The 20,007-nt window shown below is 41.8% G+C and overlaps 1 protein-coding gene across 4 annotated transcripts in view; it reads right to left on the bottom strand.

The window, feature by feature from the left end:
• Window positions 1–484: 484 nt before the first annotated feature.
• SLC1A3 (solute carrier family 1 member 3) overlaps window positions 485–20,007 on the bottom strand; it is a 76,943-nt gene continuing 57,420 nt past the window's right edge. For all 4 annotated transcript variants that reach the window (XM_042951900.1, XM_042951904.1, XM_042951908.1 and 1 more), the window contains 7 exons: window positions 16,149–16,353; window positions 13,254–13,296; window positions 9,774–10,066; window positions 6,801–7,034; window positions 6,028–6,222; window positions 3,021–3,155; window positions 485–766 (listed from right to left, as the gene is read on the bottom strand). In XM_042951900.1, the coding sequence (XP_042807834.1) occupies window positions 562–766; window positions 3,021–3,155; window positions 6,028–6,222; window positions 6,801–7,034; window positions 9,774–10,066; window positions 13,254–13,296; window positions 16,149–16,353 (1,310 nt within the window). In that variant the 3' untranslated portion in view covers window positions 485–561. The remainder of the gene's footprint in view (window positions 767–3,020; window positions 3,156–6,027; window positions 6,223–6,800; window positions 7,035–9,773; window positions 10,067–13,253; window positions 13,297–16,148; window positions 16,354–20,007) is intronic.

A 20,007-nucleotide genomic window follows, 5' to 3' on the forward strand; every position in this document is an offset into this window, starting at 1 on the left:
GGGAACTCATTTGATTTTACGGATGAGAACACTGAGGCCTAGAGAGGAGATGTAACGTGCCCATGGCCACATGGAAATTTCACTTTTATGTGCCTCCTCACAGGTGCACTAGGTGAGTATTCATATTGTCTTGCTATTAATAAAATCAAAACACAAATCGGCAGAGAAAGGGGAACAAACCCTTCTACTGTCCCATTTGATAACCGATTGTGGTTTATCAAGTTGTTTTGTTTTGATACTAAAACTGAATTGTATTCTGAAGGATTTTTAAACTTTGCAGGTTGATTTAAAAGCATGTTTTAGCCTACTATTTGTTTGACTCTCCACCTTATAAAAGAACCACATTTACAGTTTTGTATGTGCCACATAAACTTGTAAGATCTGATCCGACTCGCAAAATCCTCCCTTGTTTTTGGATGAATACTTCCCAATCCTATCAGTGTATTACGCAGGACAAGGGAGGTAAGGGGCTTACTGGACAGAATGAGTTGTAACGAGATGGAAACATTTTACAATGGTTTGCAAACACCTGCTGCTCAAGAAAGCATTTTGTGTGTTAGTCTACATCTTGGTTTCACTGTCCATGGGTTTCTCACTTTCGCTTTCCTGGGCAATCAGCTGATAGGGTTTCTTCATTTCATTCTCTTCGATGACCGAGTTACCCATTTCTACGTCTCGGTTCTTCAGTTCGTGTCTTGACAAGTGCTCCACAATGCCGGCTCCAAGAGAATCTCCCAGCACGTTGGTGGTGGTGCGTAGGCGGTCCCTGGGGGTGTGGGTGTGGGGGAGGAAAAACGGGGCTCCTGTGAACATCATGTGATCTCAGCTCATATTGTGAACCGGCTGCTAAGTCTTTAGAGGCATCTTTTTAAAATTCTGCTTGGTGTATCCACCAATTGCAACATCACATAATACACATAATATTTATAATAGTAGTTACTAAAAGTTATAAGGATATATAGATTACCAATCTTCAGTTACTAGTTCCAGTCCTAACAGTGGGTAATGACCCTTCCCTTTCTCCTTTTATTTAAAATTTCTCGTTGCCTCTCTTTCCTACAATTCACCTTCCTTTATATCCACAGTTCTCAAAGTGTGATCCAGAGACCCCTGGGGGTGCCTGTGGTCAAAACTATTTTATTTTATTTTTTAATGTTTATTTATTTTTGAGAGAGACAGAGAGAGAGGAGAGCACGAACAGGGAGGGGCAGAGAGAGAGAGGGGAACAGAGGATCTGAAAACAGGCTCTGCGCTGACAGCAGTGAGCCCGATTTGGGGCTCGAACTCACCCACCATGAAATCATGACCTGAGCCCACCCAGATGCTTAACCAACTGAGCCACCCAGGTGCCCCAAAACTATTTTCGTGATAATGCTAGATGTTATTTGCCCTTTTTTGTTCTCATTTTTTCATGAAAGCCTAGTGGGGTTTTGTAAAGACTACAACATAACACAAAAGATACCACAACAGATTCAATGCAGAAGCAGTTAGGAGACCCCAGCTGTCTTGCATTAAGCCAGACACTAAGGAGATTTCCAAAAATAAAATAAAAGGGTATCATTCTTTTCCCAAAATTTTTAGTTTGGTAAATGACATTTTTTTGCAAAAATATTATTTATGTTAGGATGTAATGAATTTATTATTATAACCTTTAAATGAATTTAGCACTTAAAAATGTCTGTTTTCGGGGCGCCTGGGGGGCTCAGTCAGTTAAGCATCCAACTTCAGCTCAGGTCATGATCTCATGGTCTATGACTTCAAGCCCCTAGTCAGGCTCTGTGCGGACAGCTCAGGGTCTGGAGGCTGCTTTGGATTCTATGTCTCCCTCTCTCTCCGCCCCTCCTCCGCTCGCACTCTGTCTCTCTCTCAAAAATAAAATAAAAGCATAAAAAAATTAAAAAACTGTTTTCCTAATATGATAAATATTGATAGAATCCATATAGATAAAAACTTTTGGGGTCCTCCGTAGTTTTTAAGTATAAAGGGGTCCTGAGGCTAAAAGCTTTGAGAATCACAGTTTTACACTATAAAAGTCCTCAAGGAGTTGAGTGCCAACCGTGGGCCCAACAGTGGGCTGAATGCCTTCCGTGCATCATTGCAGTTAATCCTCGAAACCCCAGGGGGTGGTGGATGGCATTATCATCTCCATTTTACAGAGGCGGAAACTGGGGTGGCTGGTGAGGTTGCCCAATGTCACACCGGGCTGGGATGCAAACACAGATCCAAGTGACTGTGGGACTCATGCTCTCAACTGCCTACCCTGCTCCCACCTATCATGCCTTGAGCACACCCGTCAGCTCCTCGTGACCCTTCTAGTGAAGACAACATACAGTTGACTCCAGCATCTACTGTGTCCTTCTAGGCATTCGCTTTGGGCAGCCTGTGAAAAGATGTTTTTGCAACGGAAAGGGAATTTATGAGAGAAAAGAGGCAGATATGTCAGCTGGAAGGGTGAGGGGAACATGGGAGAGGGCTGGGCCCCCCAAATTAGGGTCTGAGGGGATGGGGGGTGCCTTTTTCCCAGAGCCAAAAGTCATTTCTGCTTCACTAGTTCTCCCACTGCACGGCTGCCCCTCTCCCCGCTGGGTTTGGACGTGCACATCTGTGCTGCATTACGCCATTGGAATGGGAAGCACAAGGAAAAGGGCCTGAGCCAGTGTGTGGGGCCTGTAGTTCTGTTCTCACCACCACGGGGACGTGTTGTGCAATTCAGAAAATGCCTTGCTGATTTATGTCGGCTTTCAGACAGCCGGTTTCCCAATCGCCGGATGGCTTTATGGAGTGAGAAGTGTAGTTGCCAGATGTGCCCCCTGGGCTGATAAGGGAGCGAGAGCGCTTGGCGTCTGGGACTTGGCCTCCAGATAAGGGCAGGGACCAGGCGGTGAGGACAATTCAATTACACGCCAAGCTGCCCCTGCTCTTGGAGCCCTTTTGGCGGGAGTGCCCAGCTGCCAGGTTCCTTAGGAAGACAGAGGGAGTCCCTGCGACAGCAAGCCGGGAGGCAGTCAGAGCATACTCACAGAAACCAGTCCACGGCGATGATGAGCGTGATGTCGTCGGTGGGCAGGCCCACGGATGTCAGCACGATGACCATGGTGACCAGACCCGCCTGAGGAATCCCAGCTGCCCCGATACTGGCGGCTGTGGCTGTGATGCTGTTAAAAGAATTCCCCAAACGTAAAACATTTGTACACATCTCCCCAAATGATAGGCCCCGGAAAAACCATGCACAGCGGCGATGTCTGACTTGCCAAGTTAACAGAAGAGGACGTGCTTTAGAAACCTTTAGATAGATGAGAGTGTAAAAAACCCGCAGAGCTAACAATAACGTTAACCAGTATTTATGAAGAGGTTCTTTTTTTTTTTAATTTTATTTTATTTTTAACATTTATTTATTTTTGAGACAGAGAGAGACAGAGCATGAACGGGGAGGGTCAGAGAGAGAGGGAGTCACAGAATCTGAAGCAGGCTCCAGGCTCCGAGCTGTCAGCACAGAGCCCGACGCGGGGCTTGAACTCACAGACGGTGAGATCATGACCTGAGCCGAAGTCGGACGCTTAACCGACTGAGCCACCCAGGCGCCCCAACTACAGCCATTTTTAAATGAAGAAATTGGTAGCTATGTACTTTTGCACATACCTGAAAATATTTTCCAAGGTCTAAAAGACTGCATAGTTACAATAACAATTTGTTTCCAATAATTCTGTCCAAGTAGAGGATTGTAAAGTTACTGAACTTGTAAGGTTAATGTGGTCAGAAAAACAAATCAAAGTTATTAATGACTATAAATATTTTTTATGGAGGCAGTGTAGACCTGATTTGTAAGGCATACAACCTGTCTAGGACTCTGTTAAATACCCATTTGATTCAGGCTGATGTGACACTGTGGAAAATGTTTTATAAATAGTAAAGTATTACCTAGATATAAAGTGGAATTAATGAAGCAGTATGTCTGTGGAGGAGACTATATGGTTCCCTCATATTGTCCCTCTTCTGTGGTACTAGAATATTTAGTTGGTAAATGGCTGTTCAGAATGAAGACTACGTTTCCCAGCCTCCCTTGGAGCTTAAGTTCTGGCCAATGAAATATGGATGAAAGTGACCAAGTACCTTGCACGCTATGCCCTCCTCCTCTTCCCAGTGGCTAAGATTTGGAGGTGGTGATAAGCCATCCTGGACCACTTGGATGAGGGTGACACCCCAGAGACGATGGAAACGACACCCCAGTCCCTTACACTGTAGAACACTACCAGCCTTGAGGGCTTTGTGGAACAGAGCTGTTCCACATGAGGAAAAAATGCAGTTCTGTCTTGAAGTCACTCTTATTGTTATTATTATTTTTTTACTCTGCCACATGCAACTGAACCTTTGTTTATAACTCAGGGATTTTCAACTAGTATACCAGAGTATGCCCAAGAATAGGTTATGGTGAGCTGAGATACTGACCTCCCAGTCCCAGTGTGGTCAGACTGTGCTCAGGCCTCCCAGAACCCCCAGGACACTCACTTCTGGCCATGATCGGCCTCATTTTTTAATCATCACGCATCCTACGACTATTATTATTTTCCAGTAACTCAAAACATATATATGGAGTCTAACATAACTTACTTCCAAATAGACATATGTGTGCACACACACAAAAGGTGGGGGAATTGAGAGATTGAAAACAGACTAAAATGACATGAAAACCAAATGCAAGCCATAGATATGGATTATATTGTGGTCTAGGGGAAAAAGCTACACAAGATATTTTTGGGGCAACTGGGGAAATTTGGATACAGAGTGGGTATTCTGGAAGTATTTTAAAGATTCCTACTATTGTGGTTATGTAGAAAATGACTCTTATTCTCAGGAGATCTATGTTGGACTCTGTATATGTGAAATGTAATGAAGGCAGAGAAAGAGGCAAAAAATGGTAAAATGTTAATCGTTGGATTTGGGTAGATGTCTGTCATCATTTTATTTCAACTTTCCCATTTGTAAGATAGTTTTTATAATGAAAAGTGAAAAAAACTATTTTGATATCCAAAACAAATTGCTGATGATAATTCACACACGCACGTGCGCGCGCGCGCACACACACACACACACACACACACACACTGAAGAGGAGGGTCTGATCTGGATTGTGAGTCTCTCTTGCAGTCACTTATTGGTCTGTTGTGCATAACTGACTGTCAATGAGTAAAAATGGGGGATTACAATCACATATGCACGTGGATATGCATGGGCTAGTGCCAGAAGAATATAAAAGAAATTAGCAAGCCACAGTGGTTGCCTCTGGAGAAGGAAACTAAAAAATTAGGGGAAGGTGTGGAAAGGAAAATTACCTTTCACCAGATACCTCAAATGTAATAGTTAAAAAATAGTCCACGGAAATAAAATTCTCAATCTATTTGTGGCCTCTCCTCTATTTTATAGTGCCTAAAAATTAACCCAAGACAAAATGTTAATCCAGTTTTTCAAGTGTATTTTTTTTAATACTGTCAGTAAAAGCTAACACATTTTAATGCTATTTAAAACTGGAGTATAATCTAACATTTTTAAAAAAGAAATATCCATGCTATGTATTCTGTAGATTTTATAAGAGTTAGATGTTTTATCGATGGTACATTGATAAATAAATCAATCCAGTGGCAAGCAGTATGCATGGTATGATTCCATTAATTACAAAAAAGTGTGTGTGTGTGTGTGTGTGTCTAGGCACTAGAAATGGTTTTTGTACCCCAAACATTAACAGTGGTCACCTATGGAAAGATGGGGGGGTGATAGTGGCAGGTAAGTTACACTTCTTACTATCTACATTTCTATATTATTAGAATTTCATTATTAATAAATGTGTACATCTGTAATTTAAAAAAACTAATAAAAATATCTAAATATCAAAAGTAAAGCTATTGCCACAAATCCCAACCTCCGGTTTATGTATGATCTGCTTTCCAACAAGTTTCTTTATCCAATCCCTGATCACCGTCTCATCATGTAGAGTCATTCTTAAGCAAATGTTGTGTAGAACTTTCCTCATACCTGATTGTAATAATCTGTCCAAAGTTCAGCTCAAAGTTGTTAACTTGAGCGATGAAAATGGCAGCCAAAGCCTCATAGAGTGCAGTCCCATCCATGTTAATGGTTGCCCCCACTGGGAGCACAAATCTGGTGACTCGTTTGTCCACACCATTGTTCTCTTCCAAGCACTTGAAGGTGATGGGTAGGGTAGCAGAACTGAGAATGGTAAAAAAAAAAAAAAAAAAGGTGTGTCAGCTGATCGTCCAGATGGTTTAGACCATGACCCTGTGTTTAGTACTTTGGACAGAGTTCCTTCCTCTCCCATGTCCTAATTTAAAGGGAACTAAGTCAGCACTTGTATAAATAGGGGATTAGGGTTAGCAACAGTGTGGGTCCCCTCACTGGGTTATTTGCAGCTCTCCTGCTCCTGGGTTCTTCTGTGAGGCATCACTTGTGATTATCCCCTATCCTCATGGCCTGTGCCGAGTGACTCTGCCATCTTTCCCTCAGGCAAAGGTCAACTGGAAGAGAGAGATGACAGTGGACAGGAAGGGAATAGCTGATATGTTTGTCTCCCCAAAGGAGAGCCAACCATTCCCTCAATCCCAACTAGGTCTGATTAGCACCTGAGTGAAAAGGTCAATTCATATATTCATATGCCTGGAAGTGTAAAACCCAGAACCGCACCCCCTGCCCCCCCCCCCCCCCCCCCCCGCCCTCCAGGGTTCTGGATTAAAGTTAAGTTTGAGCTACACTTCTTGATAGGAATAAGCCACACATATATCCATACATACCTGGACGAGGTTCCTAGGGCTGTGATGAGTGCCTGCAGCAACCCTCCAATAAAAACCCAAGGGTTTTTCCGAGTTACCAAGAAGTAGAGGAGGGGCAGGACAATGACTGCGTGAATGAGCAGGCCGACGATGACCGTCACCGTGTACATGGCAAGCTGCCCCCCAATCACTCCCATGTCTTCCATCTCAACAATTTTCCCTGCAATCAGGAAGAGGATGCCCAGAGGGGCGTACCTATGTAGAAGCAACATACGCACAGTCGGAAGCCTGATCTCCAATGAGCTATTCCAAAGAAACTACCACGTGACAAGAAAACGTGAGGGTTATTTCCACGCTTTTTGTGCCCAGGAGACTATTAGAACTTGCAGAAACTGTGAACTTCTTTTCTTTAAAATTTATTTATTTATTTTTGAGAGAGAGAGAGAGAGAGAGAGAGAGAGAAAGGGGGGGAGACATGGCATGAGTGGGGGAGAGGCAGAGAGAGAGACAGGGAGACATAGAATCAAAAGCAGGCTCCAGGCTCTGAGCTGTCAGCACGGAGCTGGATGTGGGGCTCCAACTCACGGACCAGGAGATCAGGACCTGAGCTGAAATCGGATGCTCAAATGACTGAGCCACCCAGGCGCCCCTTTTCTTTTCTTTTTTAAATATAAATTTAAATATAAATAGCGCATAATCAGGCTTTCCTCTCAGAATTTCGCTAGGCCACAATTTTTTTTTTCTCCTTAGCCTATGATAAAAGACAGGTACAGAGGTTTTATGGGGTTTTTATTGTTTTTTGTTTTTTGTTTTTTTTCTCCCCTCTTTTTCTAGATCATTCTCCTTTCACCTCATCTGAGTCACTTTTGTGGTCCTCAGATGCCACCCAACTCCCCCTGCCTTTTGTTCTCTTTCTAAGAGAACACCTCACCCTGCACAGCCAGAATCCACTGAACCAATATCCAGACTTTGGGAGGGTTTCCCACATCAGAGCCTGCGTTCCAACTTAAAGCAAGACACACAATGCCATTTCAGTGTTTTAGATTTGCAGTCATCTCTCTTAATCGAAGTCCGTTTTTATTACTTTTTCCCCATATTACATACCACTTACACTATCACTCAGTATTAGTCTTCAAATCAGCTTTTAAATAAATTTACTGAGTAAATTTCATGTTATAGTGGCAATGGAAAACTAGTACCATTTCCCACAGATCGAAGGCAACCATATAATCAATCCAAAGCTATTCAAATTAACAATGTGCATGCAGGTACCGCCACGATCAGGTTACAGATGTTCTAGTTAAGTAATTGTCACCCACCCGCTGCTACTGACATTTGTGATCTTCCCCTGTAGCCTGGCAAGAATGAACAAACGAGACACAAAACAACTTGTATGTATAGCAACCCCTGTTGCATCAAGATCCCTCTGCCCTGCTTTCAACTCCCTTTGATGTATGCAGTGAACTCCGCCCAAACTCACGTTACCAAAAACAGAGGGGCCAATCACCCTGAAGGAGAAGGGTCTGCTGGGAACTGTGGAGGTCTTATTTCAAGTTGAAAAATACAATGCTTCTTTTAAACGTCCTTTAAAAACACAGGCCAGGAAATTATAAGAGTACCTGTTTTCAGAAATGTAATAACTCAAGGCTGAATGTGCAGGCAAATGTACAGCTAGAAAAGCTACATGTGAGGTTCATTCAGCAGCCTTGAATGGGCTTCTTTCATAAAAGAGGTGAAAGGTGGAGGCATTTTCATAATATGAAGATAAATGTCCACTTTCAGCTCTGCCAGGATTTCAAAGGAGGGGCCCCAGGATTTCAATCAAGGGCTCCTGTGGAGACCACATTCTGATCAGTCTTCGTGCCCAAGTTCACATCCACCTTGTACAAGCTCCTGAAAAATGGATTTCTCTGGGCTTTGGAGGCAATAAAGACAAAGGGTATTTTTAATCATGTTGGCGAGGGCTTTTCTTAGAAATGGATGCCTCCATCTCTCCAGTGCCAAGAAGGAGTCTGGATTAAAAATAAAAGCCAAAGGGAAAGTAACCCCTACATGAGGCCTAAACCAATCAAATGGTTCTCTCCCAGCTGGCGAGAATTTACTTTCCAAGGTCAATGTTCCTTTGCAGATTTAGTGTTTTCATTTGTACCCTACTCTCAACTTTATTTGAAGGAAGTTTTGTTATAAACTGTGGATTGGCATTCTATAATGCTTCCCATGAGTCCTTCAGGCGGTCCACCAAATTGCCATTTGATGTCTCTTTCTTAGGGCTGAAACGGAGGAGAGGCAATCTCACTTTTTCTGAAGGTCAAGGGGCCTCTGTGTTTGCTTTTCCCTCCACTGGGAATGCTCTTCCCCTGGCACTTTGAATGGCTAGCTTCTCCTAGTCAGTCAGATCTTAGCAACAAAGTCACCTCCTCAGAGGCCTTTGTGCACCATCCAAACCATCCAAGGCAAATTTTATGCTTCTTCCCCAGTTGCCTTTTATCATATCAGATCACACAAAAGAAAATCTGCTGTTTTATTTATTTTTTCACAGTATTTGTTACTAAAGCACATGGTGGATTTGTGTGTTTATTTTCTATGTCCCTTAAAAGAATACAAGCTCTAGGACATCCTCGTCTGTTTTCTTCATTGCTATGTCCAGAGTACCTGGCATTATATGCTTGGCATATAGTAGACACTTAATGAACATATATTGAATAGATATAGACTAAATAGATATAAAATGAAGGAATGAGGAATGGGATCCCATCAGCACCGGACTGAAGAAGTAGACACCTTTCAAAAACAAGGAAGCAAACTTATTAAGAGAGGCTTGCAGACAGGTTCAAGGCCACTACAGGCCCAGAAAATCATTGATTTTCTTGTGTTTACCCACGTGGAATTGTTGCAATTGGCTATCCTGCCTGGTGGCATCTTCCTCAGTACAGAACACATGTTGATGGTAATAAGCATCTGGATACAGCATATGTAGCCAATGGAAATACGTACCACATTATCACTGCTACCAATCTCATGATGGCTTCGTTAAGAGAATCAAAGAACTCTCTCAGGGCTTGCCCCTGCTCTTTCATGTTTCCAATCACAAATCCAAAGCACATGGAGAAGACAACTAGTCCAAGGGCATTGACCCCATTCACAGACCCTGGAACTGGGACCAGCTCCTCTGTGATCCTTGTAAGAGTCTCCATGGCCTCCGACACATTGTTTATCACGGCGCTCACGAGTGTTTCATTGGACTGGATGGGCACTTTAAAGCTTCTCTTCTCATAGTTGGTTTTAAACTTTAAAAGAAAAGGCACAACAGGGATTAAAGGTGATTTTTGTTTTCTGTTTTTAACTTTTCTGTTGTCCAAATTTTCTATAATCATATACAATACCTTGCATTCAGAGAATAGTGTTATAGAAGGTATCTATCATCTATCCATCTAATCTGTGACGAACCCCTACCAGTTCCTCAGCACAGACAGACACACACACACTCAAATATAAAGCATATCTTAACAGGAAGGAGGTATCTGGCTGAAGACGTTGAAGTAGGGGTTTGTTTTTTTTTTTTGAAACCCTAATAAAATGACTATAATGGGCTTTTAAGAACTATAAATCCAAACATTCACAATAGTCCCTTTACTGTCTATAGGATCATGCTATGAGATCATGGACAAATCACTGAACATCCTTCAGCTCATGTTCTGCAGCTGTGAAACAGAAAGAACTATGGTGGTTCTACCTCACAGGGTTGTTGTGATCAAATTAAGCAGAATATATGAGAACATCTTGTAAATTTTAAAGTACTACACTACTATTGGCTAATGGTGCTCAATAACAAAACCCTTTAGGGACTAGACTTAGCTGGGGATTTCATTGAATAGTAAAATTTTTAAATGCCATATGCACCCCAATGTTTATAGCAGCATTATTTACAATAGCCAAATTATAAAAGCAGCCCATGTGACTGTTTACTGATGAACGGATAAAGAAGATGCGGGGTACATATATACAATGGAATATTACTCAACCATAAAAAGAATGAAATCTTGCTATTTGCAACAACATGGATGGAGCTAGAGGGTATAATGCTAGGTGACATAAGTCAGTCAGAGAAAGACAAATACCATATGATTTTATTCATATGTGGAATTTAAGAAACAAAATAAATGAACAAAGGGAAAAGAGAGAGAGAGAAACCAAGAGACAGACTCTTAACTATGGAGAACAAACTGATGGTTACCAGAGGGGAGGTAGGTGGGAGGATGGATTAAATAGGTGATGGGAATTAAAGAGAGAATTTATCATGATGAGCATTGAATAATGTATAGAATTGTTGAATCACTATATTGTATACCTGAAACTAATAAACACTGTATGTTAACTAAACTGGAATTAATTTAAAAACTTAACAAAATTTAAAACAATTTAAAAATTCCCCAACAAAGGTCTTCTAGGCACTTTTGATAATATTATTCTTAAGAATAGATGTTTCATTAATAGCTGAGGATGACACCCTAACTCTCAGGTCAACAAAGGAATTTCTCTTCGTATTCAAGATATGGTGTTTTCCCAATAGCTTCTGCGTAGATGCCCCAGACAGAAGATGTGAGCATATGATTGTGACCATATAAAACAATTAAGCCCATCCATCTATGATTTTAATGAGAGCAGAATTCCTGGCCTTTGTATTGATGGTAGTCAAGGATCAGGGAGAGTAATAATGTATGGATGTTGACTGGTTCTCACAGCTGTACATGAAGTGCTGGGCCATTTCTCTACCAAGAGTGAATGGGACACTTTTTTGTCCAGTAGGAAACCACTACTCTCAAACAAGGACAGCCAGCTGTCAATACTGTGGACACATCTCTGAACAACCAGTGATACTGCTTGTAATTCTAAGTAACAAAGAAACTGGCCCTTTTTGGTGTCCTATTCCCGTCAACTCTCAAATCTCTATTTCATCAGGATGCTTATGCATTTTATGGATTGTCTAGGGTAGATTTCCAATCCTGGTTAGCCTTTCCTAAGCCTCCAACTCTTTCCCCTTAGACACAGTTTGTAGCCTACAGAAATAGCAACCTCGTTTGCATTCTGGCCTAAGACAAATAGATCTGGGAAGATACTTTTGCTTCCCTTTCAAAATCCTGTAAATGCAATCCCAAACCAAATACAATAAATCTGCTTAAGTCTGCACTTTTCCTGGTGCTGCTAGAAATCAGCATTTTTGATGTTGTCCAGTGCCAGCTGACTAACTGGAATAGTCAGCCCCATGGTGCTGGGGTTGGCTTGTTGGATTGAAAGGGGTTTATTATTTATGGTTATTGTTGGTTTTGAATACAGAAAGTTCGATTTGGGCTTCTTAAACTTTTTTTTAAAGAAAGGATTCTGTTTGAATCTTGCAGTGTGTGCACATATTACCTATTAAAAATAGTCAACAAAAATTTTAAAAAGTGGGGGGACAAAGGGTGACTTGTATGTGTAAAATTTAGTCCTCCACGAGGCTGGGGTTTTATTTTGTTTGTTTTGCAGATAGGGTTAGGGAATTACAACTAGGGTCAAGTAACACCATCTGGAGAAATGTTTTGGAACTATTATTTAACCCAGAATGTCTAAGTGTTTTCCTTTTAATGTTTTGGGCCACAAAGCTTTTTTTATTCAGGTGAAGTTAGAATGAACTTTAATCCCTAGCAGCAAAGTATATTTGTATCCACAACACAGACAGCCAAGAACTGTTTGGATATGGGCGAAAAGGAAAAGAAACTGGACCTCACTATAGCCTCCAGGGAGGTGTCTCAAACCTTTCCAGGAAGCAGAATGTAGGAGCAGAAAGAGGATAGAATTTGGAGTCAGCACAGTAGGTTTGGATTCTGGATCTACCATTTATTACTTGTAAGATCTTGTGCCTATTAGACAATCCTGAATTATCATAGACGAGTTTCCTCATCAATGAAATGGAGACAATGATACCCATCATATTCATGTGAGGACTGAATATAACATTAGTGCTTGGCACATAGAATCCATAAGGCTCTTAGGAGACTTTAAAAAAAACAACCCATTCACTTTTTACATTAAACCCAGAAACTTGAATAATCTCTCTAATGTTTAAAGCAAATTGTAAATGTATCTTCTACTAGAATTTGTTTGCTTGGTGGGCTTTTGTGTGTGGAATGTGGGGACAAGAAGAGGGAGGGAGTCTCCTGATTGGCCTTTTTAACAATTAACAGAGACTCGATGAGCTATTCGTATGCGACACATTTAGTACCCGGTAACTAATAAGCCTTTAGTACAGGGTAAGACCTCCCCACACCCTACAAATCCCCCAGAAAACCCTAGTGCTTTCCATCTGGTTGGCAAAAGAGTGTTTCTTACTGCAGAGAAATGGAAAAAAAATAAAACAAAATGGTTAAGGAGGTCCCACTCTGTTTGGTATGCCAAAGAGGAATTTCAAAAGCGAATTAGTGGCTATAGAGTGTTTACCTGTTTAAAGCAGGCTTCCACCAGATTTGGAGGGAACATATTCCTGCAAAGAAAATAATGGTCACTTGAAAAAGTTCTCAAATAATAAGTTTGTTTCTTAAACACTTTTTCATTGTGTCTAAGGTAAAGATTGTATTGAACTAAGTAGCATATGGGAAAAAAAGAAAGGTGTTGGTGGATTTTATGTCTTGTAATGGGACATATGGTCATCCTTAAGTGGGGCCCATGTAGTTCATATTTTCCAGGGAAATCTCAAATTCAACTCCTCTGTCCTTTTGTCAGACAATGGGATTTTTCACTTCATCATTGTATCTTCAAATCCCGCTCCCAGGAAGAACCAAAGTGAGAATGGAAACAGCTTTGGCTACACATGTTCTGGTAAACTGAGGTATTATTGAATAGTGGCCATTTTGGTTTTGTGCCATGTGTCCAGGGAGTGAATGTTCTGAATCATATGCCATGGCCAGACTGTGGAATTTTGTTCTCTACAGAGTCCTCCCAAAGGCCCTCTGGGGGATGGGATATTTACTTTGAATTACTGGAGCTTCTGAGGCTCCTTGGTAACCAACAGGGAGACGGCCCACAAAACTTAAACTTGTGGTACATGTGGCAAAGTTTGTCACTTTCTCAGAGCAGTGTTTGAGTTCATGGTAGAGTTCAAGGGACAACAATCTAGCTGGAGAGTCTCTAACCAGCTGTGTGACCTTGGCCAAGTCACTGCACCTATTCAGGTTTTAGTTGATTTATCTGTTGAGGAGGAGACTGGATTAAACTGTCATTAGGACTCCAAGGTTGAAGACTGTGGGAGGAGACATGGCCCAGGCAGTTGCAGAGCCCGGAGATCCCAGCAGTTGTGTGCTATCAAAGTCATATTTTAAGGTTAAAAACTCTAGTCCCTTTCTTCTTACTGCCTAGACCATCCTATTTGCTTTTCCTTCCTATCTATGCTCTGTGAGTCTGTTTTTATAAATCTTGATAGAAATGTGGGTTCGGGAGATTTCAGGAAAAATGCTCAAGCCAAGTGACTGGGTGGGGATAGGTTAGTCATACACAGGCCTACCAGTGGGGTGGGCAAGGAGAGGCAGAAACACACAGCATTCAGATGGATCAACCAGAATTGGGATGACAAGATCCCAATTCTTTAAACAAGGAGTAGAAATTATACAGAAAGAGAATATAATAAAATACTCCTAACCTACCTAATGGTAAAGTTCGTGAAAAAATGGTGAAAAGCCTTAATTAATTTTCTGAACTGAATAAAATCATAGCTATCAGGTAACAACTTGGTATAAAATAATGTTATATAGGGTGGCTTCTTACCTTCAGATATTTGTGATTAACTCCTAAAAAGGGCTTTTAAGAAGAGGATCTATGGGGCTGGGTTGTTCTCTCAAACAGATGGTACAAAGTCATTCATGGTAGAAATTCAGAAATGCTGCTGAAGAGAGCCTTTGTTGCTCAAATCTCTGCTAAATCTACCTGACACAGAGCCATCCCTTGAGATGGCATGTGAAATCAAGTGCCTAGGAAGACTTTCTTTCAGATGATCAACGGGCGACCCTTTGGGGTAGGCATCTAGGATTGGCAAACCAGTCGCTTTGTAAGAAAGTTGTATAGTAGGGAGGAAAGGGCCAGGTTTGGGGAGGATAGGTTGGGAAGGCTACATGGTGGAGGAATGCCAAGCAGGTGGGAAATATAGAGGCCTGTGCTGGGGTATCTTCCATTTGTCTTTCTAGACCCACTGTCCATCCTGCTCTGTACTCTGGGAGTCTGGCCCCTTGGGTTGTAGCACGTGGGCTCTCTTGCCTTCCGGCTTCCTTTTGGGTTTGTACAGTGGGATGTGCCAACAGATGACAGGGTAGTGGGACATGGAAGTGGATATGCACATTCTTCAGCTCTCTCTTTGACAGGTTGGGCAGCAGTGCTCTCCCTCTAAATTAGAGCTATTATTCTTGTCACAGAGCCTTTTCCCAGGACCACAGCTCTTCCTGAATTCCTCTCTTTGCCCCTCAGAGCTGGGGTGGCAACAAAACACCTTCCTATTGCCTTCAGTCCCCTGGTGCCTTACCACCCCTTGTAGGCTCCCTTAACCCTGTCTGTACCTTTGCAAAGCCCTCTCAGGGATCCTTTTGAATATGCAATGTGCTTCCAGCCAGGATCTGACTGATGCAAGCGAAGGTGTGTAGAGAGAACAAACAGGAAGGTGTCAGGATCAAACCTTGGTTTACTTCACAGTTCTGTGTGAGATGACTCTGCCATCAAGTCCCTTTCAAGAATCAGATAAGACTCATTTGCAATCGGTGTATGGTTTGTATACAAAACAATGCCAAAGAAGCCACCCTTTAATTTTTTCTTGCTGCTCTGCCAAATCCTTTCTTCATAAATGGTATAAAAGGAAAACCTTAGAACAAGTATGACCAGATGATCTTTAAAGTCCCTTCTGGACAGAAATTGTTGTGTATAATGGATGATGATACAGATGACAAATTCTAAATTAGAAGAGTCCAATCCACAGGCTATACTTGAACACAAGCTAACCTTAAACAGCAAAACTGGAAAAAAGTAGGATAAGGCTTATTAATATTCCAAGGTAAGCAGCACAGCTGAAAGGAGAACCGAGTGATCAGAGAACAGAGTGATCAGTGATCAGTGAATCCTCAAAACAGGGCACTCAAAATCTATATCCTCTCTCTGTTCTTCTCACCTCTTTCCCATTAGATCAGAAAATAAAAATTTACTTTAATTTCTATTAGAAAGAAGTAAAGATGTGACCTTCATTGCAAAGCCCAGCAAGGCTGGTTCAGTTAGACACCTGTTTTGTGGTTTGATTAGCTCCCCCAAATGAGGGGTTGGGTGGTCAAAACATACCCAAAGGATGGGCTTGCAAGGACGTACCTGATCAGGTCCAGGAAGGCGTCTGCAGCTGTCACTTGTACAATTTTGCCTTCTCTGTGCATATTTTCCTTTGTGCCTTTCCCGGGGTGGATGATGATGACAATGATTATGCCAATCACCACGGCAATGATGGTCGTAGTCATGTAATAGACTACAGCTCGCATTCCCATCTTCCCTGACGCCTTACTATCTAGGGCCGCCATTCCTGGTGAAGGCAAACAGAAGGAGATTTTCAGGAAGTCAGTCCAAGGAATTCTCCAGTGGAGGGTAACGGGAACAGTATTTCCTTCTACAACCCCCTGCCCTCATTCCACCCGGCAATGGGATTTTACATAAGTTATGAGAACTTGGCATCATTTTTACTCAAGGCATCATAAAAGGTGAAAAAAAAAGCGCCATAGAATAGCTAGTCATCAGCTGTGTCAGCAAACACCTGATCACCCTTTTCTTGCCTCAAGAGTTGATTTCACATGGCTCTCTAATAATATGAAAGGGACATTAAATTGTCTCCTACGTTATTACTGGATGGGGAGGCTATGAGTGTACATAGCGAGTAGCGTGTGTGTATCTGTAGATGAAGAGTTACTTAGAACAATTTTCTGGCAGGATAACTTGAGCATATTTCAACTCACTGTGGTGTCTCGCAAGGATTAACTGGCACTAAATATTCTTCCAAGAATTATTATTTTATATAAGTACTTGGGAGCTCTTTTTTGATGTCTTTATGCAAAATTGAAGCCATTATTCTGATCACCTACTAACTTAGCTTCAACTTGCATTTAATTTAAATTAGACATTATGTTATAAAGCCAAAGTTCTCAAACAGTTTTTCTGTGGTTTCATTTCATTTCATCTCATCAAAATTACAAAAAAAAATTTTTTTTTTATTTTGGTAGGGTTCTTCTCATGTTTCCACCTCATCCCCTGGGCATGGAGTACCTCATCTCATGTTAAACATCTTCACCCCCTTGTTTTCAGGACATTCTTCAAAGTCTACCTCAGGCGAGGTGTTATCCTAGGTAAAAAAGGAGGCGTGACTTTCAAGATTTCCCTTACTACTCTAGCAAATGGAACACATCTTAATGCCTCTTGGATGGAAAAAAATTGGAAATGATACAAACCCCTCAGAAGATTAGATTATAATAATATGAGCTCTTCTGTTTCATTAGTTATTTCCCCACTTTTCCTCTTTCTTTCCCCTCCTGAATCGCACTAAAACTCTAAAATCCAATTATAGTACAATCCAATTATAATGAATTGGGCCTATTTTCTTTACTATTTAAAATTGTGTTTTTATAAATTGTACTAAAAGGTTATACTGTATCCCAATGATCAGTATCAGATTCTAATAGTGGTTCAATCTTTAGGTAGTGACCCTGTTCATACCAACATATTTAGAGTAAGGTTAAGTATTGGAAAAAATAGTATCAACAGTTGCCAGATAACTGGCTGGGTTTGCCCAAAAAAACATGATAGAGTGGTAATGAGCTGATGTGGGAACTGAGGCCAGAGCTTTCAATTTATAATTTCATTTGTATTTGAACCCTGTCGTTCATAATAAACACTTATTATCATGCTTATGATACGTTCTTATTTTTAACAACAACCTGTAACACAGATTTAAAAACACTTAAGTGACTGTCTCAGGTCTTGGTTAACAACAAATAAAATGGAGTGGGAACTTGAACTTTGCTTTTATGTAAATAATCTTCCTGTACTTTCTGCCTCTGAGAAAACCACTTGCAGCTCCCACAAACAGCAAGGCCAACTTTGGCTTTAATGCATGAATTTAACTTCTCCTCCCCACGCATTTCAAGACACCCAGGGCTGAGTGTCCATTTATTGAGATGAGGCCACTTCAACACTTTCGCCAACCTTCAAAATGGGCCAATCCAATCTGTTCTCAAAGTGTCCCGTCCCACCATTTTCATCCTCAGGTCTGAATCACATCTCAAATATTTTGGCTTCCTGTGCCTGAAATAATTTCTCTCAGAAGGGGCCTGCTCTCTTGCCCATTATAGCCTGAGCTTGTCACCACTGAAGCCTGAAATTCTTCTGCAGCAAGTGGTGTGGGCACAATAGGCCGGATATCTCTGCTAGGGGGTACCAGGCAGCGGTATTTTCTTCCTCTGAGATGCTTTCTTTCCCTCTTGCCTTCTATTCTGTAGTGCTGTTCCGTTCTCATGCCAACGCTTCTCTGACGTTCCTGCCCACTATTCCCGACCTATAGCTATTCAGAGAGAGCGCTAAGTGGTCAAGGCAGAGCACTGGAAACCAAAGTGGCAAACAAAGGAGGGGGCTTAAATCTCCCTCCCTCCCACCATGGGGTAGGGGTTGAAGTTATCCCGGAATCCACAGCTACAAGGCTATCAACTCAAAGAAATGAGTATTATTTATAGGATTTTTTTTTTAATTTAAAAATGAAAACCAATGTAAAAGTATTTTCTCCATACTTTTAAATTCGGAAATAGCTGAAGACAACCACCAAGGCATTTTTTTAGCAGTGAGCCCAGAAGGAGAATCCACAGTCAAATGAGAGGCCTCACCCACCTCTGTATATTGGCCCTTTTCCTTTGAAAGAGGATAAAGCAGCAGCTGCTATTATTTCAGCCAAGGAAAGAGGGTTGTGTATGTGTTGGGGTGAGGGGAGTGTCTTCATTAGCCAATTCTCCAGGTAGGTCCTTTCCGAAAAGGGGGCCTGGCCTTCCCACCTCTGCCCCTGGTCCTCCATCTCCTCCTCACCACCCACCAGCCCTGACCATTCCCCTTCCCCTGAGACAGGCTTGTAAAACTAAAGGGGACTGGGGACAAGGCCACACACCGTCAGGAGGGCAAAAGCAGGACGGATGTGGACAGTGTGCCACACGCAGGGAATAGCCCCGATACTGGTGGAACCAGGAAAATGGAGGACGAGCTCTGGAAGACAAAACCCAATATGGGCAGTGTCACTCTTTCTCTCCCTTACCCAAACTCTGTGACCATCTCTGTTCCCCAGCCTCCTGAAATCTGAGACAAAGCTCTACATCAGAGACTATACACACATGTCAGATCATCTGGGGGCAAGGGTAAAGTACTAAATCACTTTGTAGAAAAGGAAACTCTGGCAGGAAGTGCCCTACATGTTTGGAAAGAGAAAGTTTTAACTGAACCTTGTCACTTCAAAATATGTGGAAGTAAAAGGCACCAGGGCAAGGGAGACAGGAGGTCACTCGGGTATGTAGGTACTGATGGGACTGTGTTACAACAACTATGCGTTTGTCTAAACATACATTTGAGAAACACATTCCTGAGCAAGTAGTAAAGATACTGATCTCAACTGGTCTCTTTTTCTTCATTAGAGCTGGGTTTAGCAAAACCAGACCCATTCAAGACATCTTTACATCTTTATTATGAATGGCAATTCTGCCATCAGAATTGAGACCTTCTTGAAACCCAAGAAATACTATATCGTACAATTGCTACAAGCACCATGACTGGTCTTCTTATGATAAAGACGTGTTTGTTATGTTTATATGCTTTATATATTTTGAATTAACTTTGGTGCTAATTCACTAACTTACTCACAAAACCCCACCCCCAATCAATGGCAGATATTCATCTAATTTCATATCAACTCTATGTTGTAGATGTCGTTGATATCATTCCGAAGGTAAAGATACAGGAGGTCAGAGAAGTTAAGTAACTTGTCCAGTGTTGCATAGCTAGTAAATGGCAGTAGCAGAATTCGAACCCACACTCCCAAGGGATCACTCTTTCCACTATACCTCTCTTCTTATGGACAAGCTAGGAGTCACCCACATTTCGTTTGCTTGTTATCCATGCTAGCTTTCTCTAACTCTCTTGCATCTGGGTTCAATGT

The sequence above is a fragment of the Panthera leo genome, chromosome A1 (genome assembly GCF_018350215.1).
Source record: "Panthera leo isolate Ple1 chromosome A1, P.leo_Ple1_pat1.1, whole genome shotgun sequence".
Classification (NCBI taxonomy): domain Eukaryota; kingdom Metazoa; phylum Chordata; class Mammalia; order Carnivora; family Felidae; genus Panthera; species Panthera leo.